Consider the following 25,402-nt stretch of genomic DNA (forward strand, 5'->3'; position numbering starts at 1 on the left):
TCTTGCCCCATCCTTGGCCACCTTTAAATCTAGACTGAAAGCCCACCTCTTTAACATTGCTTTTGACTCGTAACCACTCACCTCCACCTACCCTCCTCTCTTCCTTCCCGTCCACATTAATTGATTTGATTTGCTTACTTTATTTATTTTTTGTCTATTAGATTGTAAGCTCTTTGAGCAGGGACTGTCTTTCTTCTATGTTTGTGCAGCGCTGCGTATGCCTTGTAGCGCTATAGAAATGCTAAATAGTAGTAGTAGTAGTAGTAGTACTTAGATTTACAAAGTACTTTGAAAATGAGCCCCACAGAAACCTATGGAACTTTATAAGCCTAAGTGCTTTGAAAATGAGCCCATATGTATGTTATATTGACAGCTTTATGATCTGAACCATTTCAAAATTAGACAGTTTAGCTCACAGATCACATTCATTTTTCTCTAATTGAAATACCATGATTTTGCACGTGTTGTCATGCAAAATGTTTTATCCTTTGTTACAGAGAAACCACAAAAGAGGAAAGAACAACGAAGTCCCACGTGATAATCACAACCAGACAAGTGGGAACTGAATCAGGCTGTTCAAAACAGACCAAGAACTCACAATAAGCAGCTGAAACTTTTATTTGAAGGTGACTCGACACGGTACTATGTTTCGGCACATGCCTGCCTGTCTCAGAAGTCTTTGTTAAAATATTCATCGTATGCAAATGTTTTCAATAATTTGTCTTTAAAATAGGAGCATAGAAAGTCTTGATAAAAAATATTCAATAGACAAGTATTTTCAATGGTGTGTCTTTAAAACAGGAGCTTTGCTGGTCTTGATAAAAGATCGTTGATGGATAAAAAGAATTGTGTCGCTTATGGACGCCACTAAGATCTGAGAAAAAGTTTGTGTACGACAAATATTTTAACAAACACTCCCATGCCAAAACATGGTACCGTGTCAAGTCACCGTCAAATAAAAAAAAGTTTTAACCACATATTGAGAGTCCTTGGTCTGTTTTGAACAGCCTAATTTAAGGGGTCTTTTACTTGGGTATGCTGGCATTTTTAGCGTGCGTTAAAAATAGGCACGCTCTAAATGCTAAAGATGCCCGTAGGAATGCATTGGCGTCTTTAGTGTTTGCCTATTTTTAACACGCGCTAAAAACACCCCCCTCAGTTCCCACTTCTCATCTGGTTATCCTTTGTTCTCACAGGTCCCATTTTCTACAAGGGATCCTCTTTAATGGGATGTGTTAATAGCATTAGCACACTTAACCTAGCCCCAAGTCTCCACCAGTAAACAGAAGCTGACAGTTTCCCAATGACCTGCACATGTCAGTGTAAGCCAGGTTTGCTTGTCCCAATTTAAACTGCTGTTCTTGCTGTAACTCAGTGGATGGAGTTAGTGTACCTGAATGTAAATCACCTTGAGCTACTACTGAAAAAGGTGTGAGCAAAATCCAAACAAACGAGAGATTTGTCAGCAGGAAAATAAAATGTTGATCACTCTTCTCCCAAAGATGGTTAGTACATTCAAAGTTTCTGGCTCCAGAGAATAAAAAAGTGACAACATATCTAAACAGATCTAGTAATGGAAGATAATCTGGAGCTTCAGAAGTGTGAAATGTTTAGAGGAAACACAGCACGTTTGTGTGTGTGTGTGTGTGTGTATACACACATACATGTTTCCTCTAATATATATATATACTAGCTGTTAAGCCTGTAAAAACGGGAGAGATTTCCAGCTACCCTCCTCGCCGCCGCTCTCTCCCCCCTCCGTGCCGGGCCCCCTGCACTGACCTGACAGCGCCTCTCACCTCCGTGTGAAAGCGCTGCAGGCAGCAGCAGATCGCTCTGCTGCTGCCTGCAGCACTTCCACACGGAGGTGAGAGGCGCTGCCAGGTCAGTGCAGGGGGCCCGATACGGAGGGGGGCGGTAGAGGCGGCGGGGATGGGGAGGGAGGGAGGGTGGAGGTTGGTGCGCGCGATGTTCGCAGGCTCCAGTGGCAGCATCTGTCAGTCCGACTCTGTTTCCCTCTACTACTTAATATTTCTAGAGCGCTACTAGGGTTACGCAGCGCTGTACAGATTAACAAAAAGGACAGTCCTTGCTCTAAGGAGCTTACAATCTAATGGGCGAAATGTCAAGTTGAGGCAGTCTAGATTTCCTGAATAAAGGTATGGTGGTTAGGTGTCGAAGGCGACACTGAAAAGGTGGGCTTTGAGCAAGGATTTGAAGATGGGCAGGGAGGGGGCCTGGCGGATGGGCTCAGGGACTGCATTCCAGGTATGGGGTGAGGCGAGGCAGAAAGGGCGGAGCCTGGAGTTGGCGGTGGTGGAGAAAGGTACTGAGAGGAGGGATTTGTCTTGAGAGCGGAGGTTACGGGTAGGAACGTAAGGGGAGATGAGAGGTAAGGAGGGGCTGCAGATCGAGTGCATTTGTAGGTGAAGAGGAGAAGCTTGAACTGTATGCGGTACCTGATTGGAAGCCAGTGAAGTGACTTAAGGAGGGGGGGTGGTGGTAATATGAGTGTATTGGTCGAGGCAGAAGATAAGATGTGCAGCAGAGTTCTGAACGGACTGAAGGGGGGATAGATGGCAAAGTGGGAGACCAGTGAGAAGTAGGTTGCAGTAGTCAAGGTGAGAGGTAATGAGGGAGTGGATGAGAGTTCGGGTGGTGTGCTCGGAGAGGAAAGGGCGAATTTTGCTAATGTTATAGAGGAAGGAGTGACAGGTCTTGGCTATCTGCTGGATATGCGCAGAGAAGGAGAGGGAGAAGTCGAAGATGACTCCGAGGTTGCGGGCAGATGAGACGGGGACGATGAGGGTGTTATCAACTGTGATAGAGAGTTGACGCGAGGGCAGGACAGAAAGGGAAGTCTCTACTGCGCATTTGCAGGTGAGTCGATCACTTGCCATTTATATGTTTGATATCCTATATAATAATTCTCACCTCCAACGTTCTGACTTGCCTGGGACCGTGGCTCATTCCGAGTTGGTCTGCTAGGCTCAAAAGATCAGGCTGACATCACCATAGCCATTGTGATGTCAACTTCAGAACACGGGGAGGAAAAAAAAACATGCCTCACAGCTGATCCATGTCCAGAGGAGGGTCGCTGGACATGGGTGGCTGGAGGGGGGGCAGGGGAGAGACGAGGTTCGCTGGACATGGGTGGCTGCAGTGGGCGCAGGGGGAGAGGAGAGTCGCTGGACATGGGTGGCTGCAGGGGAGCTGAGGAAAACCTTGCTAGCGCCCGTTTCATTTGTGTCAGAAACAGGCCTTTTTTTTTTTTTTTACTAGTGTGTGTGTATATATATATATATATATATATATATATATATATATATACAGTGGTGGAAATAAGTATTTGATCCCTTGCTGATTTTGTAAGTTTGCCCACTGACAAAGACATGAGCAGCCCATAATTGAAGGGTAGGTTATTGGTAACAGTGAGAGATAGCACATCACAAATTAAATCCGGAAAATCACATTGTGGAAAGTATATGAATTTATTTGCATTCTGCAGAGGGAAATAAGTATTTAATCCCTCTGGCAAACAAGACCTAATACTTGGTGGCAAAACCCTTGTTGGCAAGCACAGCGGTCAGACGTCTTCTGTAGTTGATGATGAGGTTTGCACACATGTCAGGAGGAATTTTGGTCCACTCCTCTTTGCAGATCATCTCTAAATCATTAAGAGTTCTGGGCTGTCGCTTGGCAACTCGCAGCTTCAGCTCCCTCCATAAGTTTTCAATGGGATTAAGGTCTGGTGACTGGCTAGGCCACTCCATGACCCTAATGTGCTTCTTCCTGAGCCACTCCTTTGTTGCCTTGGCTGTATGTTTTGGGTCATTGTCGTGCTGGAAGACCCAGCCACGACCCATTTTTAAGGCCCTGGCGGAGGGAAGGAGGTTGTCACTCAGAATTGTACGGTACATGGCCCCATCCATTCTCCCATTGATGCGGTGAAGTAGTCCTGTGCCCTTAGCAGAGAAACACCCCCAAAACATAACATTTCCACCTCCATGCTTGACAGTGGGGACGGTGTTCTTTGGGTCATAGGCAGCATTTCTCTTCCTCCAAACACGGCGAGTTGAGTTCATGCCAAAGAGCTCAATTTTTGTCTCATCTGACCACAGCACCTTCTCCCAATCACTCTCGGCATCATCCAGGTGTTCACTGGCAAACTTCAGACGGGCCGTCACATGTGCCTTCCGGAGCAGGGGGACCTTGCGGGCACTACAGGATTGCAATCCGTTATGTCGTAATGTGTTACCAATGGTTTTCGTGGTGACAGTGGTCCCAGCTGCCTTGAGATCATTGACAAGTTCCCCCCTTGTAGTTGTAGGCTGATTTCTAACCTTCCTCATGATCAAGGATACCCCACGAGGTGAGATTTTGCGTGGAGCCCCAGATCTTTGTCGATTGACAGTCATTTTGTACTTCTTCCATTTTCTTACTATGGCACCAACAGTTGTCTCCTTCTCGCCCAGCGTCTTACTGATGGTTTTGTAGCCCATTCCAGCCTTGTGCAGGTGTATGATCTTGTCCCTGACATCCTTAGACAGCTCCTTGCTCTTGGCCATTTTGTAGAGGTTAGAGTCTGACTGATTCACTGAGTCTGTGGACAGGTGTCTTTCATACAGGTGACCATTGCCGACAGCTGTCTGTCATGCAGGTAACGAGTTGATTTGGAGCATCTACCTGGTCTGTAGGGGCCAGATCTCTTACTGGTTGGTGGGGGATCAAATACTTATTTCCCTCTGCAGAATGCAAATAAATTCATATACTTTCCACAATGTGATTTTCCGGATTTAATTTGTGATGTGCTATCTCTCACTGTTACCAATAACCTACCCTTCAATTATGGGCTGCTCATGTCTTTGTCAGTGGGCAAACTTACAAAATCAGCAAGGGATCAAATACTTATTTCCACCACTGTATATATATATATATATATATATACATATACATACATACATACATACATATACATATATATATACACATACACTCACACACATGATGGGAGGCTGTGTTTCCTCTAAAGATTTCACACTTCTGAAGCTCCAGATTATCTTCCATTACTAGATCTGTTTAGATATCTCATCACTTTTTTAGTCTCTAAAACCCCTCAACCAGTTATAATCCTACTGGGAACTCACCAAGGCGCTCAGCAGCTTCAGATACTGTTTGGTCATGTCTGTCACTATACGTCCGTAATGTTCGAACACTTCAGAACTGTGAAAAACGTTTTATATCTAGTTTTATAGGATGGCATGCGAATGTGACTGTTGGACAGACCATGCAGGTCTTTACCTGCCGTCATTTACTGTGTCAGCAGGCCCCACTGGAGATCTACACTCAATAGGTTTCTGTTCCAAAATGAAGAACTGCCTTACCTAGCCCCTAAAAGACATAGGGGCTCATTTTCAAAATACTTAGACTTACAAAGTTCCTTAGGTTACTATGGAACTTTGTAAGTCTAAGTGCTTTGAAAATACACCTCATAGTGACATAGTAGATGATGGCTTATAAAGACATGTACGGTCCATCCAGTCTGCCTAACAAGATAATACACATGGTAAGTGATAACTTTATATGTATACTTGACCTTGATTTGTCCTTGCCATTTTCAGGGCACAGACCATAGAAGTCTGCCCAGCATTGGCTTTGCTTCCCAATTACTGGTGTTGCCACCCAATCTCCGCTAAGTATAAATACACAGAGTAGGGATGGACAACATACTGCTTCCTTACATTTGCAACCTCAACACACAGACAAGGAACCATCTGAAAGACCAAGTTTATATTTTAAAAATCTCATCCATCGGAGGAAGTGACGTCACGGAGCTGAATGGCCGCTTAAGTCTCTTAGCTCCCGAGCTTCCCTACCTTTTTACAGCTACAAGCGTTATATTATCCTTTGAAATCAACTCTAAACGACGCCCAGAGATCCACCCACGGACCAGGGTGCAAAATGAGTAGAAAATCTGTGCGGGGCTCGTCGCGCCATGCATCCCCCGGGGCGCGGGAATCTTCGGGGTCTGACTCTGGCTCGTGTGGAACGAGGCGATCGTGCGGCTAATCCCAAGAGCCCCACAGGACTTGACAAAGTTTAGAGGCAATACGGGCAGAAATCCGTGCTTCCAAAAATGAGATTCTGGAGCACGTGGATGCCCTCAGCGTGGACATGCAGGAACTTGGAGGTAGAGCGGAAGCGCTAGAAGAAGGGGTGGATGAGCAGGCGGACAAGTACGAGGCTATAGAATTGAGCATGGCTAAGCTAGGTGCACAAGCCGAAGATCTGCAATATAAACTGGATGATATTGAGAACCACGGATGTCGGCAGAACCTTCGATTTCGGGGCGTACCTGAAAATGGCGACAAGGAGAATGTTCCAGCAGTAGTGCGTGCCCTGTGTGTGCAACTCATGGGTGAGACTTTTGACGCTGAAACGCTGGGAATAGAGCGAGCCCATAGAGCTTTGGGTAAACCCAAAGATAATAAGCCGAGAGACATTGTTGTGCGCTTTTCCACCTACGCGTGCAAAGATCAGCTTTGGCAGAAGGCTCGTCAGAATCCTGTGTTAAAGTACAATGATGCCCGCGTCTACATATTTCAAGATCTTTCTTTGTTTACCTTAAACCAGAGGCGGGCCATGAAGCCAATTCTTGAGATTTTGTTAAAAGAAAAAATAGAATACCGCTGGGCTTTCCCTTTTGCGATATGTTTCGAACTCAAGGGGGATTAGCACCGTTGTCGATCGGTAGGAGCTGTGTGGAAAAATCTACACGAGGCTGGATTGGCCCCCAAGGAGTTTGTACCAGTGGGGCTGGCTTCCTCTACCAAGGAACGGCTTCAAAAGTGGCAGAGAGTGGAAAAGGCAACAAAACGCCATGGTACTCAAACTTAAGACTGGTAGTCTGAACTGGTTTGACAAGCGTTAGGCTGCTGTTATTATGCAAAGGGTGCTTGTATATGAAACTTTGCATTTTTTCTTGAGTAGATTTGGCTGCTTATACTGCACGAGAAAGGAGAAGGATAATATAAATGTGAAAAATAAAGGTGGGGGGGGGGTGGGGGGATTGAGGGGTATGAATTTGGCTCCTGGGTCATTGTTCCTCTGTTGTCCCATTCAGTGGCTTAGTGCGCTGTTTGGTGGGGGGTTGAGAGGGGGGAGGGGAGGATTGAGAGGGCGGGTTCGGGGAAGAAGCCGGGGGATAGCTGGGTGGGTTTTGGGGGGAGTTAAGGGGAGCAAGGGGGGAGGTAGGAAGCGACTCTTTCATCCAGCAAGTGTTCTATATATAGTGAGGTAGATGGTTGATTTTAAAGTTCTCACATATAATATAAAAGGTTTAAATACTCCATTTAAAAGGCATTCATTACTTAGGGAACTACAGCTGATGCGCCCCCCCAAGTGGTATTCCTGCAAGAAACTCATTTCCACAAAAAACATGAGGGCCTGTTGACCTCTCTGCAATACCCAAAAATCTTTTATGCTTGGAAAAGGTACAGCGAAGGGCGACGAAAATGATAGTGGGGATGGGACGACTTTCCTATGAAGAGAGGCTGAGAAGGCTAGGGCTTTTCAGCTTGGAGAAGAGACGGCTGAGGGGAGATATGATAGAAGTGTATAAAATAATGAGTGGAATGGATCGGGTGGATGTGAAGCGACTGTTCACGCTATCCAAAAATACTAGGACTAGAGGGCATGAGTTGAAGCTACAGTGTGGTAAATTTAAAACGAATCGGAGAAAATTTTTCTTCACCCAACGTGTAATTAGACTCTGGAATTCGTTGCCGGAGAACGTGGTACGGGCGGTTAGCTTGACGGAGTTTAAAAAGGGGTTAGATAGATTCCTAAAGGACAAGTCCATAGACCGCTATTAAATGGACTTGGAAAAATTCCGCATTTTTAGGTATAACTTGTCTGGAATGTTTTTACGTTTGGGGAGCGTGCCAGGTGCCCTTGACCTGGATTGGCCACTGTCGGTGACAGGATGCTGGGCTAGATGGACCTTTGGTCTTTCCCAGTATGGCACTACTTATGTACTTATGTACTTCTGATGTTAAAAGTGTCAAGAAAAGGGGAGTGGCTATTATGTTCCATAAGAATGTCCAGATGCAACATCTGCACTCCAAGAGGGACTCTGAGGGTCGTTTTCTCTTCCTACATGTTATGTTGGAAAGGGAGGAGTATACATTGGCAAGCGTTTACGCCCCTAATGAGAGGCAGGAGTTGCAGAACTTTGCCCGAGGTAAGGTGATAGTGGCGGGAGATTTTAACGCCACTATGCAACCTAGGTTGGATAGGACTGCTGTTCCCTCCTCCAATGATTATAGAATTTCTAAAGCTTTGGGGAATTTTGTAGAGGCTTTGGTACTCTATGATGTATGGAGATTAGGACACTCGGGGAGAAGGGACTATACATTTCATTTACAAGTACACTTCTCCCACTCCCGACTGGATTATGTTTTTTTGGACAAGGGCTTGTCAGATTGGGGGGGGGGGGGGGGGGGGGGGGGGTGATTCATTTATTGGGCATACTACAATTTCAGATCATGCACCAGTCTGGGCAGTAATTCCTTCCTTGAAGGAAGAGATGCGAGACCATAGGTGGACTTTTAACAATTGATTATTACAGGACCCAGAGGTTGTAGCTAACTTTCGCTCTGTACTGAAGGAGTACTTTGACCTTAACATGGAATCTGGACCAGACTTAGGTACAGTATGGGATGCATTTAAAGCAGTGTCTAGAGGCTACTTTATTAAATGTGCTAGTCAGTGCTCTAGAACTCACAAAGTGAGACTGGCCCAATGTATGGAGCGGTTGGGTGCTCTGGAGGACAGGTATAGGGCCTTTGGCTCTGTATCTGATTTCCGGAAACTACAGACAGTACGACTGGAGCTGGCAGCTTTGCATGATGAGAACTTGCAATTTGTTAATGCACGCCTGCGACAAGTCCACTATGAATTTACAAACAAACCGGGCAGGTTGCTGGCCACTAAGTTAAGAAAGATGAGGGCAGACAGGCACATTTTGAGAGTAAAGGATGATAGGGGTACTATGTTATACACCTCAGATAAGATTAGGGAGCGTTTTGCCCTTTTTTATGAGAATCTCTATAAAGAGGATGCTGCTGTACAGACTGAAGCTGTTGACCAATACTTGGCAGACCTGGGTATGTCGGTGTTATCTGAATCACAGAAGAGAGATTTGGAAGCACCAGTGACGGTGAAGGAAGTAACTCTTTAAAGCGCTGCCGACGGGGAAGGTGCCGGGATTAGATGGATTTACCACTACTACTACTACTATTTAGCATTTATATAGCGCTACAAGGCATACGCAGCGCTGCACAAACATAGAAGAAAGACAGTCCCTGCTCAAAGAGCTTACAATCTAATAGACAAAAAATAAATAAAGTAAGCAAATCAAATCAATTAATGTGAATGGGAAGGAAGAGAGGAGGGTAGGTGGAGGCGAGTGGTTACAAGTGGTTACGAGTCAAAAGCAATGTTAAAGAGGTGGGCTTTCAGTCTAGATTTAAAGGTGGCCAAGGATGGGGCAAGACGTAGGGGCTCAGGAAGTTTATTCCAGGCGTAGGGTGCAGCGACAGAAGGCACGAAGTCTGGAGTTGGCAGTAGTGGAGAAGGGAACAGATAAGAAGGATTTATCCATGGAGCGGAGTGCACGGGAAGGGGTGTAGGGAAGGACGAGTGTGGAGAGATACTGGGGAGCAGCAGAGTGAATACATTTATAGGTTAGTAGAAGAAGTTTGAACAGGATGCGAAAACGGATAGGGAGCCAGTGAAGGGTCTTGAGGAGAGGGGTAGTATGAGTAAAGCGACCCTGGCGGAAGATGAGACGGGCAGCAGAGTTTTGAACCGACTGGAGAGGGGAGAGGTGACTAAGTGGGAGGCCAGCAAGAAGCAGATTGCAGTAGTCTAAACGAGAGGTGACAAGGGTGTGGATGAGGGTTTTGGTAGAGTGCTCGGAAAGAAAGGGGCGGATTTTACGGATGTTGTAAAGAAAGAAACGACAGGTCTTGGCAATCTGCTGGATATGAGCAGAGAAGGAGAGAGAAGAGTCAAATGATTTTTTAAAGACTTTTGTGGGGGACTTGGCGCCCTATTTGATGTTGGTTATTAACTCGGTACCGGAGGGTGTGCGCCTTTTCCGAAATCAATGATGGAGGCTTGGGTGGCTGTGATACCAAAGCCAGATAAAGATATTACTGAGTGTGCATCTTATCGCCCCATTTCTATACTCAGCACGGACGTAAAAATTTTGGCTAAGGTGTTGGCAAATCGCTTGGGTGAGACGTTGCCTAGTCTGGTGCATCCAGATCAAGTTGGTTTTATAGCAAATAGATAGGCTCTGGACAACATCCGTAGAACGCTGGACTTACTTGATGCAGCTTGGTCGAGGGCCCGGCCAGTGGTATTATTGGGGTTGGATGCTGAAAAGGCCTTCGACCGAGTCCACTGGGGATATCTGGATAAAGTTTTGAATAGAGTGGGAATTGGCCCCTATTATAGAACTTGGATCCAAGCACTGTACACCTTGCCACAGGCTTGTGTGAGAGTAAATGGTGGGAACTCGGGGATGTTTTACCTGGGTCGTGGCACCCGGCAGGGATGCCCGCTGTCGCCCCTGCTGTTCGCTCTGGCGATGGAGCCCTTGGCGGTTGCTATTCGGGAGAATGTTGACATTACTGGAGTGCGAGTGAGGGCCCAGGATTACAAAATTGCTTTATTTGCGGCCAATGTGCTTTTATCATTAACCAACCCGGTGGTTTCCCTTCCAAACTTAATGAAAGAGATAGAGGCCTATTCAAGGATATCTGGCTACAAACTAAACGCGAGTAAATCCATTGGTCTGGCTGTGGGGATGTCGCCGGAGCGGTTGGAGGCGCTGAGGGCATCCTTTGACTTTAAGTGGACAGATCGGGATATTAGATATTTAGGAGTACAGATCCCAGGAAACTTATCAGATTTGCCAGGAAACTTATCAGATTTGTTTGCTGTTAACTACCCGGTTCTTCAGAAAGAGGTCCTGAGGGATTTAGATAGATGGAGTGTGATAGATCTCTCCTAGCTGCACTTAAAATGAACATTTTACCCTGTTTGCTGTATTTATTCCAGGTGCTCCCTTTGCGTGTATCCAGGGCATTTATATCCAGCCTACAGGATAGCCTGATTCGCTTTGTTTGGCATCAGAAACGACCGCGCTTGCCGGGAGCCTTCCTGTACAAAAGTAAGCGGGCTGGAGGTTTGAGGGTACCTAATCTGTATTGGTACTATTGTGCCACGCAGGCTAGATCGGCTGTTGAGTGGTTCCGAAGGGAAGATCATAAATTGTGGGTACACCTTGAACAAGATCTAGTGGGTTCTCGTAGGCTGGGGCATTTAATGTGGCTTCCAGGTAAATATAGGGGACAAGTTGATCGATTTCCGCCTATGGTGCAGGCTACTTTTTATTACTGGGACCAAATGTTCCGGGAACGCCAACCTCCAGTGTCTGGATTGGCTCTGATTGTTGATAATCCTCTGTTTGGTGCGGGAATGGGGAACACAACTTTCTGTAAGTGGGCGGCTTCGGGATTGGATATGTTGGGTCAACTGCATGTGGGAGAGGACTTAGTACCCTTTGAGACATTGATGACTGATTATAGGCTTCAAGCCTGTGACAAATATGCCTATGGGCAATTGACACACATTTTGACAGGGCCTGCTTATGTGGCGTGTCGGAGGCGAGAGGTTCATCCCCTAGAGGAAGTGTGTGTGGACTCTCGGAGTACACGAGGAATGATAACCTTTCTATATGGCTATTTGGGGACGCGTCTCAAGCCTTCCCATCTACATCGTAGACAATGGGAACAGGAGTTGAATTTTACTTTATCCGATGCTGACTGGTTGCAATTGGAGAAGTGCATTTTGAAGTCTTCTATAGTGGTGGCTGTGAAGGAAAACGCTATCAAGGTATTTTATAGGTGGTATCTTACTCCGGTACGTTTGCACCATATGTTTCCTAGAGTATCTGCGAGTTGTTGGAGAAACTGTGGAGGAGTTGGGACTATGGGCCACATTTGGTGGTCCTATCCTAAGGCTATAGCCTACTGGAAAGGAATTTGATTTCGCCTTCAGGTCTGGTTAGGCAAGACTGTGCAGTGGCATCCTTTAAATTTCCTATTGGGGCAGAGACCCGAAGGCCTAACGGGCAATCAGTGGCTTCTGGTTCGAGGGACCCTTCATGCAGCACGTATAAACCTGGCAAAGAGTTGGAAATCGCCGCTGGTACCCTCATTAGTGAGTTGGATTACAAAGGTGCATTATATATATGAGATGGAGCGATTGACGGCAGCTAAAAAGAAAACCCTGCCTAAATGGGATAATGTGTGGAGACCCTTCTTGAATGCTTGTTCTGGATAATTAGTTGATTGGCTTGAAAGGGCGGGGTGGAAGGGGTAGGGGGTGTGGAGGGAGGGGGGTGGGGGGATTTAGGAGAGGGTGGGGTAGTAGGATATGGGAGTTATAATTCTAAAAACTGATAAATCCTGAAGTATAATTGGTTGTTGGAATAGTGTTGTTATGCCCTGTGCTTGTTATTGTAATGTACTTTGATATATTTTCTGCAAACTTGTTATGGTTTGAAATGTGATGCATTGTGCTTGGCTTGTTTTGTCTTAACAATGCTTAATAAAGACTTCTATAAATAAAATAAAAAAATCTCATCCATCAGTTTCTCAAAAACTTGAGCCTGACCAAAACTGAACAGTTAATAACCTTACTCTGGTGACTGGGCTGGGATAACTTGGGTAGCTATCAAAATTCATCTGGACACAGCACCAAAGAGTTCTCTTGCCCTCTTTCAACAGCCCTTACCTGAACATCCCCCACTCTGGGGCCTCAGGAGGTATATTCAAGGCGTTCCTCACATAAGGGTTATTCAAGAAGATTCTTGAGGCTGTGCTGTTAATACAAGGTAGTTCCAGCCACATTTTCTTCTGGGTTTTTACCGGATGCAACGGCTTCTGTGGGTGAAAAGTAATGCCAAGAACATGTGCATCTCACACTATCATCTCCCATGCGAATGAACTTTGAATATGCATTAGAAAAGCGTGTAATCACACATAGTGTGAGGGGGCAGGTGAAAAGGGGTCGAGGTCACGGGAAAAGGGGGCACAGAGAACAGGGGAACCCCGGCAGTACAGGTTTCATAGCCAAAACCCCAGCCTTCCGAAAGCCAGGTTCCCTGGGGCAGAAGGGCCAACGGGAGTAAGGAAGAAGGGTAGGCACTACCATTCCCAGAATCCCTCTCTTCCCCACCAAACTATGCAGAAACTAGGGGAGGGAATAGAAGATTGGGAAATGGTTTCTGAGGAAGTTAATGAGGGCCAGCTGGAGGGATTGAGGGTGGAGGAAGTCGAGGAGGAAGATAAAATGGAGGTAACTGAGGGACTGGAGGAGGAGAGGATGGAAATTGCTGCTCTGGCTCAAACAGGAAAAGATACTGTAGGTGGGTGGCTGGCAGCTCCTTTGAGACGGTGGTGGAAGGCTGGAGAAGAAAGGCTGAGGCATTGGGGAAGGTCTCTGTTAAAGAGGGGACAGGTGCTGGCCTCACAAGAGAGACAGGAATGCGGCACGGTTTAAACCCCAGGACAGGGAAGGTGAAAAGAAACGGTTTCTTTGTGCTGTAAGATTAAGGAAGGAAAGCTGTATGAACTGTTTGAACCTGGAAAGTGCTTTGACTGCAAACCCCAAACCAATATGTTATGTTCTGATTAAAAGAGGACTAAGCAAGAAGCATTATTTTGTGTTAACCAAGGAAAGCTGTATGAACTGTTTGGGCCTGGAAAGGGCTTTGCCTGCAAGACCCAGGACTAATGTGTTTTCCCTTTTTGGTTATGCTGAGTTAAAGCAGGAAAATAAAACCTTTTTACTTATAAGCAGTTTGCCTTTGTTGAGCCTCTGTGAAAAGAACTGAAGGAGGAGGGAGTCCTAAGAGCTGTCAGGGGTCTGAGACCAAATCCTAGAGCAGCCCGAGGAGGTGTGGAGCGGAACAATAGCTGTGCCGAGAAGGAAGCTAAGCAGGGTCGGGCTGGGACGGGCCCTGGAAGGATGACCCAGCTACAATAGATAATAGTACACAAAAGGGGATGGGATTAGATATAGCCCCTTTCTGTGGTTACAATCAAAGTGGTTTACCTAGTAAATACAGGTACTTATTTTGCACCTGAGGCAATGGAGGGTTAAGTGATTTGAGCAGAGTCTCAAGGAGATGCAGTGGGACATCAAACCTGGTTCCTCAGGACACTGCTCTAACCTTTAGGCTACACCACTTTCCAAGTCTTTATTGCCCGACGTGGCCACGTTTCACCCAACCCTGGGCTGCAACAGGAGTGAAGCTAACAAATGAAAAGCAATGTGTGTATCAACAAGAGATATGTATTAAGAGAAACATAACTTTTAAAAAAATTAAACACAAAACATACACAACATTATGTATTATTCCACTTATGTGTTTAATAATTTTTTTAAATAAAATTATGTTTGTTTCTTCTTTTAATAGAAAAACAATTTGTTGATACACTTGCTGATTTTAATGTGTTAGTTTTACCCCAGTTGCAGACCAGGGTTGGTTGAAATGTGGTTACGTCAGGCAATAAAGAAACTTGATTACTATTATCTGTGTGCGATCTACACAGTTTTGCATACCTTTTATTTGTGGATCTTAGTCAGCCTCTCCCGTGCTTATGATTTGAATACACACACATACCACAAACATTTACACTACTGTCGAGGTTATACCGGCAGCTTCAGATCGGAACCATTTCAAAATGGAGGCAGGATAGCTCACGGATCACATTAATTATTCTCTAATGGAAGTGCCATGATCTTGCACATGTCACACAAAATACTTCATCCTCCATTAAATCAGTAACTTCCTTGTCATCAAGCAGATGAAGCCATTACGTATGGGTTGTGTCCATCAACCAGCAGGGGGAGATAGAGAGCACTCAACTTTTCACAGTGCCTCTTCAGTATTCTCTATCTCCCCTAGCAGGGTGGCTGCAGCTTCTTCGAGCTCCATCAAAAATCTGCCTGGGGGTGGCTCCTGGCTTGCCAGTTGTTAGCCGGGGTGTTAGAGGCTATAGCAGCTTCACTTTGAAGGCACATAGGTCAGCCCTTTCCCTGCCTTACCCATGCCCCCGTGGATGTGGACATATTAGCTTGCTTTTCCCTGTCCTTTCCCACTCAGTGGATGCAGGCATATTGGTTCGCCTTTCCCAGTTTTTCCCACTTACCTGAGCCTCCGGAGTGATTTTATTTACCTCTTTTGCCTCTGCTTTCCTCACAGCGTTAAAAAAAAATAATAATTGAAGTCGCGTCGCGCTTTAGCGCAGCAATCTTGGAAAAGAGGTTTTTTTCTTGAGATCCTTCTGCAGGACCGGAGCTGTGATACCCGGTCTAGTGAGGTAAGAGTGTTTTCTGTCTCCTCCGGGGTGGGCCCGCGATCGGGACGTTTTTGGCGCGAACCGCCATTTTTTAATTTTACCGCCGTTTTCGGCGATGGCTGCGGAGACTGTAAAGCGCTGTTCTAAATGTGGCAAGCGCAAATTAGCAGCGGGGCTCTGCAATTCGTGCTGTACAGACGGTAGAGCCCGCCCGAGCACGGCGAGCAGCGATCTTTCGCGCTCTGAGCTGGCAGCGGACGCCATTTTGTATTTTCCACATGGCGCGGCCTCCGTTGCGATGGAGAGCCCTGAATCCGGGGGGGGGGGGGTCCTCTGAGTGAGGCTAATAATAGAGCTGATAGCCCTGGGCAGGATCCGGGCGGTCAGGGAGCGGTTTTCTCCCCTGATTTTGTTTTAATGCTGCATAGGGCATACATGCTTAAAAGAGCTCTTCCACAGGGATCCTCGTGTGGACGCCCGACGAGTCGGAGTGGTCTATCAACCGCCTGGAGTTGAAAGCGGTGTTTCTGGCTCTCCTGGCCTTTCAAGTGACCCTGGAAGGATTGGCTATCCGAGTGATGTCGGACAACACGACAGCAGTGGCCTACATAAATCGACAAGGCAGCACTCAGTGCAGAGCTCTAGCTGCGCAGGCCGAACAAATTTGCCACTGGGCCGAGCTGCATCTACAGTCCCTGTCAGCAGCTCACATTGCAGGTCATCCAGGAGAAGTGGTGCTCATCGCCCCGGATTGGCCCAGGAGGCCTTGGTATGCGGACCTCCGACAGATGCTGTTGGAGGCTCCCTTTCCGTTACCTCTGGTTCCGCACCTGTTGTCACAGGGTCCGGTGGCCATGGAGGACGCCTGCCGCTTTGGTCTTATGGCATGGTGATTGAGAGGGCGCAATTGAGAGATAAAGGCTACTCAAATAAGATCATTTCCACTCTCCTGCAGGCCCGTAAGCGCTCCACTTCCTTGGCTTATGCCAGGATTTGGCACCAGTTTGAAGTCTGGTGTGTTTTAAGAGCGCTTTCTCTGTTGTGGGCTCCTGTCTCGCCGATTCTGGACATTTTGCAGGATGGTGTACACAAAGGCTTGGCCTATAATTCCCTGCGGGTGCAAGTGGCAGCATTGGCCTTCCTGTGTGGCAAGGTTGAAGGTGTGTCCTTAGCTGCTCATCCAGATGTGGCACGGTTTCTTAGAGGGGTGCTTCGACTCCGTCCTCCCGTGCAGGCACCTTGTCCAGCTTGGAACCTGGGGTTAGTATTGAAGGCCCTTCAGGGGGCTCCCTTTGAACCGCTTCGGCGTGCTTCAGAGAAAGATTTGACACTAAAGGCCGTCTTTTTAGTGGCCATTACCTTGGCGAGACGGGTGTCAGAGCTCCAGGCGCTGTCCTGTAGAGACCCTTTTCTGCAATTCGTCAGGGGTCATGGTTCGGACCGTGCCTTCCTTCATGCCTAAGGTGGTTTCAGCGTTTCACCTAAACCAGCCTGTTTTTCTTCCCTCCTTTGTTGAGGAGGAGTTTCCAGATTCATTTGGGCAGTTGCACCTTTTGGAAATGCGCAGGACTCTGTTGCAGTATCTGCGAATTACAAATTCTTTCAGGACCTCTGATCATCTTTTTATGCTGTTTGCAGGTCCTCACAGAGGGTCTTCAGCGTCTAAAGCCACTATTGCCCGTTGGCTCAAAGAAGCTATCTTTTCAGCATATCTGCTGTCTGGCCGGGCTCCGCCTGAAGCTTTAAGGCACATTCCACAAGAGCGATTTCCTCTTCCTGGGCGGAAACTGGAGCACTATCTCTTCATGAGATTTGCAGTGCTGCAACATGGGCTTCTAAGCTCTCTTTCGCCCGACATTACAGGTTGGATGTGGCTGCCAGGAGGGATGCGTGTTTTGGAGCACAGGTGCTAGCGCGTGGTGTGGCTTGTTCCCACCCTATTTAGGGATTGCTTTGTTACATCCCATACGTAATGGCTTCACCTGCTTGATGACAAGGAAGGGAAAATTAGGTTCTTACCATGATAATTTTCTTTCCTTTAGTCATAGCAGATGAAGCCATGTGCCCTCCCTGTATGATTGTCTGTATTGCAGTGATTCTGATTTTAGGTGCTGTTCTTGTTTCCTGAAGTTATATTCCTTCCTTGGGGAGTCGGAAAACAGTCTTCAGGATTCTTGTTACAGTTATAGGAGGATGAGTTCATTCCCTCCAGTTCATGTTTTGGAAGGATGAGTTTATTCCCTCCAGGAGGATGCAAGTATTCCCTCCTTTTATACAAAGAGGAGGATGAGTTCATTCCCTCCTTTTTTTGAGTTCATGCCCTTGTTAAGGGGCCATCGTTCGCTGTGAGGAAAGTTCATGTTATTCCCATTGCGGTTTGCCATACTGCTTTGGAAGCTTCAAATACTGAAGAGGCAGTGGAGCTAGATGGCCATGAGGCACTGTGAAAAGTTGAGTGCTCTCTATCTCCCCCTGCTGGTTGATGGACACAACCCATACGTAATGGCTTCATCTGCTATGACTAAAGGAAAGAAAATTATCATGGTAAGAACCTAATTTTCCCATTTAGAAAGATGTCTTGGACAGGTAATGGTATTGCAGCAGTGTTATGAAAAATCGACTGTGCAGTTTGGTTCAGCTTCTTGCCCAATGCGGTGTTAAAATGGAAAGCAAGTCCCAGGTTTTAGAGTAATCAAGTGCAGTAACCTAGTTCGACTAGTGGGCTGAGAACCAGAGAAATGAGGGTTCAAAGTCCCACTACCCCTCCTTGTGAGCTTCAGGCAATAGAGGGTTAAGTGATTTGCCCAAGACTGAGACTTTGGGGAGGGGGGGGGGGGGGGCGGCGATGACAGAGAAAAGCCTATATATCTGAATGTAATTTAAAACTACTGACCTAAATCCAAATCCCCTAGACTTGTGGAATGGGAAAGTTAGTGCTTGTTTTGCAGATTAGGGCATGCAATAACCAGCACAGAAGTTTGCTACACAGGGCCCACATGAAAAAGACAACTCGAGTGCATACCTCTCCCCCCTGGATATGGGCCGGGAGCTTGGGAAAAGGGATTCCAGAGTGATGGATGACAGTCTGATCTTCTTCATACCTAAAATGTAAAAAAAAAAAAAAAAAAGAGACTTACAATTACAGACTAATTGCGGGCTCAAATTTGAAATTGAATTTCCTTGCATAGCCACAAGAGGAGTCAGACACTAAGGCTCAAATTGTTTCCATTTCTCAGTTTAGGAACTTGTTCCTGTTTCACTACGGTTTTGTGAAAAAAATTTTTCTCAGAAAGCACCCATACGTGTGCACACTCCACACTACCACAGGCTGAAATACAAAACTATCACTGCCCTACTGGTGTATCTCAGGAATTAATCACTGAACCCAGAGTTTAGTGCAAGAGAGAAGGTCTGGTCATGGCTTCTTATTTTGGCTCAAATCTATGTGATGGCTAAAGATTAATTGTTTTAACAGCTTAGGTGTCAATTTCAGTGCAAGACTGAGAAGGGAAAATTAGGTTCTTACCTTGGTAATTTTCTTGCCTTGAGTCACAGCAGATGAATCCATTAACTGATGGGTTGTATCCGCCTACCAGCAGGTGGAGATAGACAACACTGAAAAACCATAGTGCCTCTTGGACGGCTAGCCCCAACTGCCTTCAGTATTTGAGATTTCCAAAGCAGAGTGAACCATAAAGGTATGATAACAAACTTTCCTCACAGCGAACAATCGCCCCATTAACAGGAGCATCAAAGGAGGGGCGATCTCAACCTCCTGTAGTAGAGCATCATGCATAAATTCTGATAACTGTTTTCCAACTTCTCCCAATGAGATTTATATCTGCATGAAAGATCTGAACAAAAAACAAAGTCAGACAGGGAGGGATCATGGATTCATCTGCTGTAACTAAAGGAAAGAAAATTATCAAGGTAAGAACCTAATTTTCCCTTCCTTGTCATCAGCAGCAGATGAATCCATTAACTGATGGGATGTACAAAAGCAATCCCTACTTAGGGTGGGAACAGGCCACACCTCGAGCCAATACTTGAGCTCCAAAAACAGCGTCCTGCTTCGCTTCAACATCCAGCCTATAATGCCAGGCAAAAGAGCCAAGTAGCCGCACTACAGATCTCTTGTAGAGAGAGTGCACCCGTTTCAGCCCACGAGGAGGAAATGGCTCTCATGGAATGCGCCTTAAACGCTTCAGGCGGAGACCAACCTGAAAGCAGGTACGCAGCAAAAATGACTTCCTTGAGCCAACGGGCTATAGTGGCCTTAGACCCCAGGCCTCCACGCTGAGGACCTGACAACAAGACAAAAATTTGATCAGAAGTCCTGAAGTCATTTTGACATCTGTAGATACTGCAACAGCGCCCTGTGAACATCCAGAAGATGTAACTGCCCAAAGGAGTCCGGGAACTCTTCCCTAGAAAAGGAAGGAAGGAAGAAAAATGGGCAGGTTCAGGTGAAACGCTGAAACCACCTTAGGCAGGAAGAAAGGCACTGTACGTACCCCTTTACTCCGGACTCCGAGAATTGCAGAAAAGGGTCCCGAAAGGACAGCGCCTGCAGCTCAGACACGCGTCTAGCCGATGTAATGGCCACCAAAAAGACTGTCTTGAGTCACACTCTTCTCCTAAGCTCGCTTAAGCGGCTTGAAGGGCGAACACTGAAGAGCCTTCAACACCAGCCCCAGATTCCAGGCCGGACAGGGCAACTGGACAGGAGGACGGAGCCTAAGCACCCCTCTGAGAAATCGGACAATGTCCGGATGAGCGGCAAGGGACAAGCCAGCGACTTTCCCTCGATAGCATGATAACGCTGCCACTTACACCCGCAGGGAATTGTAAGCCAGGCCTTTTTGTAAGCCCTCCTGCAAAAAGTCCAGCACTGTCGAGACTGTAGCCCCCGTGGGTGTGATCGCCTTTGAAACACCCCATGCCTCAAATTTGCGCCAGACCTGAGCATAAGCTGCGGAAGTGGACCGCTTACAGGCCTGCAAGAGAGTGGAGATGACCTTGTTAGAGTAGCCCTTGTCTCTCAATTGCGCCCTCTCAATAGCCAGACCATTGTTGAAGCAGGGCAATCTGCAGAGGCCTCATATGCGCTCTCACCCAAGACACCACCTCCAAGGTGGCCATCATCGACCCCAGCAGCTGGACAAAGTCCCAAGCTCGCGGGCGAGGCATCCGTAGGAGCAGATGGACCTGATTCTGAAGCTTGCACCGCCTTTGGTCGGGGAGAAAGACAAACCCCGATGCCGTGTCGAACCGGACCCCCAAATACTCGAGAGACTGAGAGGGGGTCAGGTGACTTTTGGGTATATTGACCACCCAGCCTAGCGCCTGCAGGACCACCACCACTCTGGCTGTGGTAAGACGACTCTCAGTTGCCGAATCCGCTCTGATGAGCCAGTTGTCGAGATAAGGGTGAACTCTGATAACCTCTCGCCTGAGACAGGCAGCTACAACCACCATTACCTTGGAAAAGGTACGGGGAGCTGTGGCTAGGCCGAAAGGCAAGGCCCGAAACTGGAAATGCTTTCCCAACACCGCAAAGCGGAGGAACCGCTGGTGTGGAGGCCAGATAGGAATGTGCAAATAAGCTTCTTTTAGGTCCAAAGACTTGAGAAACTCTCCTGGCTGTACCACCGCAATGACGGAGCGCAGGGTTTCCATGCGAAAATGTCATACTCCGAGAGCCTCGTTGACTCTTCGTAAGTCAAGGATCGGTTTGAAAGATCCGCCTTTCGAGGTATGACAAAATAAATGGAATAGCGGCCGCAGTCACGTTCGGTGGGAGGCACCGGGATCACCGCTCCGAGGTGCAGCAAGACTTGTAAGGTCTCCTCTACCGCCGCCCGTTTTACGGCAGTGCTGCATCGGGACTCCACAAACACGTCTCTCACTGGGGCACCGAATTCCAGTCGGTAACCTTCTCTGATCAGGTCCAGGACGCACTGATCTGAGGTAATCTTGGTCCACTCCTCTAGAAAGAGGGAAATACGTCCTCCTATTGCAGGCAAGGAGTGGACCGGCGTCCCATCATTGTGGAGGACGCCCCTGAACTCCTGGCCTTTCACCGGCCCCTGCGGAATGTTTGTCCGAGCGAAAGAAGCTCCTCTGCTGAAAACGGGCACGTTGAGAAAACCCAGCAGAGCGCCCCGAGCGATACCTGCGAGCTTCATGGAAGCGAGGTCTGGAAGAGGAGGGAAACACAGAACCCTTGGAAGAGGGCCTCGGCCTATCCTCAGGTAACCGCTGGGGTTTACATTCTCCCAGGTCTTTCACAATCTTCTCCAATTCCTCTCCAAAAAACAGGAGGCCCCGAAAAGGTAGTCTCGCCAGCCTTTGCTGAGAAGCCATGTCAGCCACCCAATGCCGCAGCCAAAGAAGGCGGCGGGCGGACACCGCCACAGACATCTGTTTAGCCAAAGCTCTGACCAGATCATAAAGGGCGTCAACCAAAAATGACAGGGCCGACTCCATCCGCGGCGCAACCTCAGAAAGGGGGCCCTCACCATCGGCAGGCTGTTCCACCGCCTGCTGTTGCCAGGAAAGACATGCCCGGGTTGCATAGGAACTGCAAATAGACGCCCTCAAGGCAAGGCCCGCAATTTCAAAGAACTGCTTCAGCGCGGACTCCAGCCTCCGGTCCTGCATGTCTTTCAAAGCGACCCCTCCCTCTACTGGGAGAGTGGTCTTTTTTGTCACCGCCACTTTAGGCATCCCCAAAGGGGCCAAGTGCTCCTCACTCAGAGGGTAAAGCTGACCTATATCCGTGGCCACTTTCAAAGGCCCATCGGGGTCAGACCATTGAGCAGAAATAAGCTCTTAGATGGAGTCATGCACCGGAAAGGCCCAAGTAGGCTTCTTAGTACTCGCCATCCTAAGATTAACAGAGGAGGCCTCGCCTTCAGCAGGATCATCAATCATCAGTCGAGAGGGCCTGCAAGGCAGTAAATTTAAAACAAATCGGAGAAAATTTTTCTTCACCCAACGTGTAATTAAACTCTGGAATTCATTGCCGGAAAATGTGGTGAAGGCGGTTAGCTTAGCAGAGTTTAAAAAGGGGTTGGACGGTTTCCTAAAGGACAAGTCCATAAACCGCTACTAAACGGACTTGGAAAAATCCAAAATCCCAGGAATAACATGTATAGAATGTTTGTACGTTTGGGAAGCTTGCCAGGTGCCCTTGGCCTGGATTGGCCGCTGTCGTGGACAAGATGCTGGGCTCGATGGACCCTTGGTCTTTTCCCAGTGTGGCATTACTTATGTACTTATGTAATGAGAGCTGGCAGCTCGTCGCGGTGGAAAATCCGGACCGCATTGGGATCCAGTGGCAAACAGGCACCCTCCTCTGGATCATCCATCCCTGAGGGCCTGCCAGATCCCTCAGACTCTCCACCGCTCGACCACGGGGGGAAAAAGGATATGCGCCACTTTCAGACGGGGAATTTACCCGTCTATGTTTAGCGTGTTTCCAACGCTCGGGGGAGGAAATAACCTCTGAAGCCATCCCTGGGGCATCCACACCCGGAGGGAAGCCAGGATGCAACGCAGTGTAAGCCACCTGCGGCAGAGCTCTTTTCAGCATGAAAGCTTTATGCATGAAAAGCACAAACTCAGGGGAGAAAAAAAAAAAAAACTCACCCTGACCCTCCGCCTCCGAATTAGGAGAAACGGATGTAGGAGCTCCTCTGGCAGCCTCTAAACAAGGCGTCCCCCTGCACTCAGACTCCTCCGCAACCGTGAGGGTCGAGGCATGTGGCGCTTCCAAAATGGCGCCCCCTGCCAGCTCCATCGAGTGGGAAGAAACATCGCTCGCCATGCTCATACTAGCATGAGCGTCTAAGGAGCATGTTTTACACAGCCCCGCTGCTGATCTGCGTTTACCACAACGGGAGCAGCACTTAAATGCCTCAGCAGCCATCGCCCAACAGGACGGGAATATAGCAATAAAATGGCGGCTTCGTGCCAAAACGTACCCCGATCAGAAGGAGCTGGGCACCACTCTCACCTCAGAAGACCGAGTCAACGAGCTCCTGTCAAGCTGCACAGAACCAGAATCACTGGAAAAAGCCTCAGAACAGCCACGCAGTAAAAGCGCGCTCTTTTTTTTTTTTTTTTTTTAACGCTGTGAGGAAAGTTGGAGGCAGGCAGCAACAGAGAGACTCTGGGAGGCGAGGGGAATGGGTAAGGCAGGGAAAGGGCGAACCTATATGCCTTTAAAGTGGGCACCACCAGCCACAACACCCCTGCTCTACTGGCAAAGCACAGGAGCCACCCCAGTCAGTCTGAAATCCGGGAGCTGATCAAGCTACGTCCACACCTGCTGGGAGATAGAGAAATACTGAAGGCAGTCGGTTCAAAACTCTGCTGCCCGTCTCATCTTCCGCCAGGGTCGCTTTACTCATACTACTCCTCTCCTCAAGACCCTTCACTGGCTCCCTATCCGTTTTCGCATCCTGTTCAAACTTCTTCTACTAACCTATAAATGTACTCACTCTGCTGCTCCCCAGTATCTCTCCACACTCGTCCTTCCCTACACCCCTTCCCGTGCACTCCGCTCCATGGATAAATCCTTCTTATCTGTTCCCTTCTCCACTACTGCCAACTCCAGACTTCGCGCCTTCTGTCTCGCTGCACCCTACGCCTGGAATAAACTTCCTGAGCCCCTACGTCTTGCCCCATCCTTGGCCACCTTTAAATCTAGACTGAAAGCCCACCTCTTTAACATTGCTTTTGACTTGTAACCACTTGTAACCACTCGCCTCCACCTACCCTCCTCTCTTCCTTCCCGTTCACATTAATTGATTTGATTTGCTTACTTTATTTATTTTTTGTCTATTAGATTGTAAGCTCTTTGAGCAGGGACTGTCTTTCTTCTATGTTTGTGCAGCGCTGCGTATGCCTTGTAGCGCTATAGAAATGCTAAATAGTAGTAGTAGTAGTAGTGGCTAGCCGTCCAAGAGGCACTATGGTTTTTCAGTGTTCTCTGTCTCCATCTGCTGGTGGGCAGATACAACCCATCAGTTAATAGATTCATCTGCTGCTGATGACAAGGAAGCAAGTTTTTAGAAATAAAATATGCTATAAACTCTTAAGAGCTGCTACTTGCCTTATGTTCAACTGGTTGTGTGGGCCAAATAGAAAATTGGCACTGCTGGCCTTGATCATGCCAGCGAGGGCACAGATCATACATGGGTTAGTCTGTCCAAATGCGTTTCTTTTGTGCACGCCATGACTAAAAACCAACCACCTCAGATTTACTGCTAGTAAAATGTCTCAGCACTCTCACTGCACCATTTAGTTACCTACCGGCCAAGTGTGCCTCCTGAGCATGGAGCATACAAATTGTAGATATTCAGTCCCAAGTTATATACAATATTCGTTGCTTCAGTGACCTGATTTGGAGAAGGCGAGGGGTGGGGGAAGGAAGAGTAAGAACCAAGAAAAAAAATTAATAAATAAAAGTTAGATATGAAAACTTCTTCCAGGGCCGTGCCTAGGGTCTCTGGCGCCCCCCTGCAGACTATCAGTTGGCGCCCCCCCCCCCCGTGGAAATGATCGCTCACCACTTGCCACACTTGACAGGAACTGTCAGCAATATTCTTAGAAACAAATTGCTATACATTGCAAAATAAGATAGCAGATGTAAATTCTCAAAGTGGACATATTCCAAACGCTAAAATGAAAATAAAATGATTTTTTTTTACCTTTGTTGTCTGGTGACTTTCTTTTTCCGATCATGCTGGCCCAGTATCTGAGTTCCAGGGCTTCCTTTCCATTTATTTCTTTACTTTCCTCCTTTCTTCTTCATTTCTTGCTCTATATCCATTTCCAGCTATTTCTTCTCTCTCCCTGGGTCCTGCCCTCCCATCCATGTCCATTCTTGTCCCTCTCTGCCCTTCCCTCCTCCATCCATAGCCAGCAATCCTCCTCTCTCCCCTCCCCTC

At 47.5% G+C, this 25,402-nt stretch overlaps 1 protein-coding gene across 2 annotated transcripts in view; it reads right to left on the reverse strand.

Moving 5' to 3' along the window:
- The window catches only part of LOC115475946 (lysosomal protective protein-like), a 65,130-nt gene that overhangs the window by 19,432 nt on the left and 20,296 nt on the right, over positions 1 to 25,402 (reverse strand). For both annotated transcript variants that reach the window (XM_030212028.1, XM_030212027.1), the window contains exons 9-12: positions 24,765 to 24,850; positions 18,466 to 18,544; positions 12,871 to 13,019; positions 5,148 to 5,223 (exon numbers count right to left, since the gene is read on the reverse strand). In XM_030212028.1, the coding sequence (XP_030067888.1) occupies positions 5,148 to 5,223; positions 12,871 to 13,019; positions 18,466 to 18,544; positions 24,765 to 24,850 (390 nt within the window). The remainder of the gene's footprint in view (positions 1 to 5,147; positions 5,224 to 12,870; positions 13,020 to 18,465; positions 18,545 to 24,764; positions 24,851 to 25,402) is intronic.

This window comes from Microcaecilia unicolor, chromosome 8, assembly GCF_901765095.1.
Source record: "Microcaecilia unicolor chromosome 8, aMicUni1.1, whole genome shotgun sequence".
Taxonomy (NCBI): Eukaryota; Metazoa; Chordata; class Amphibia; order Gymnophiona; family Siphonopidae; genus Microcaecilia; species Microcaecilia unicolor.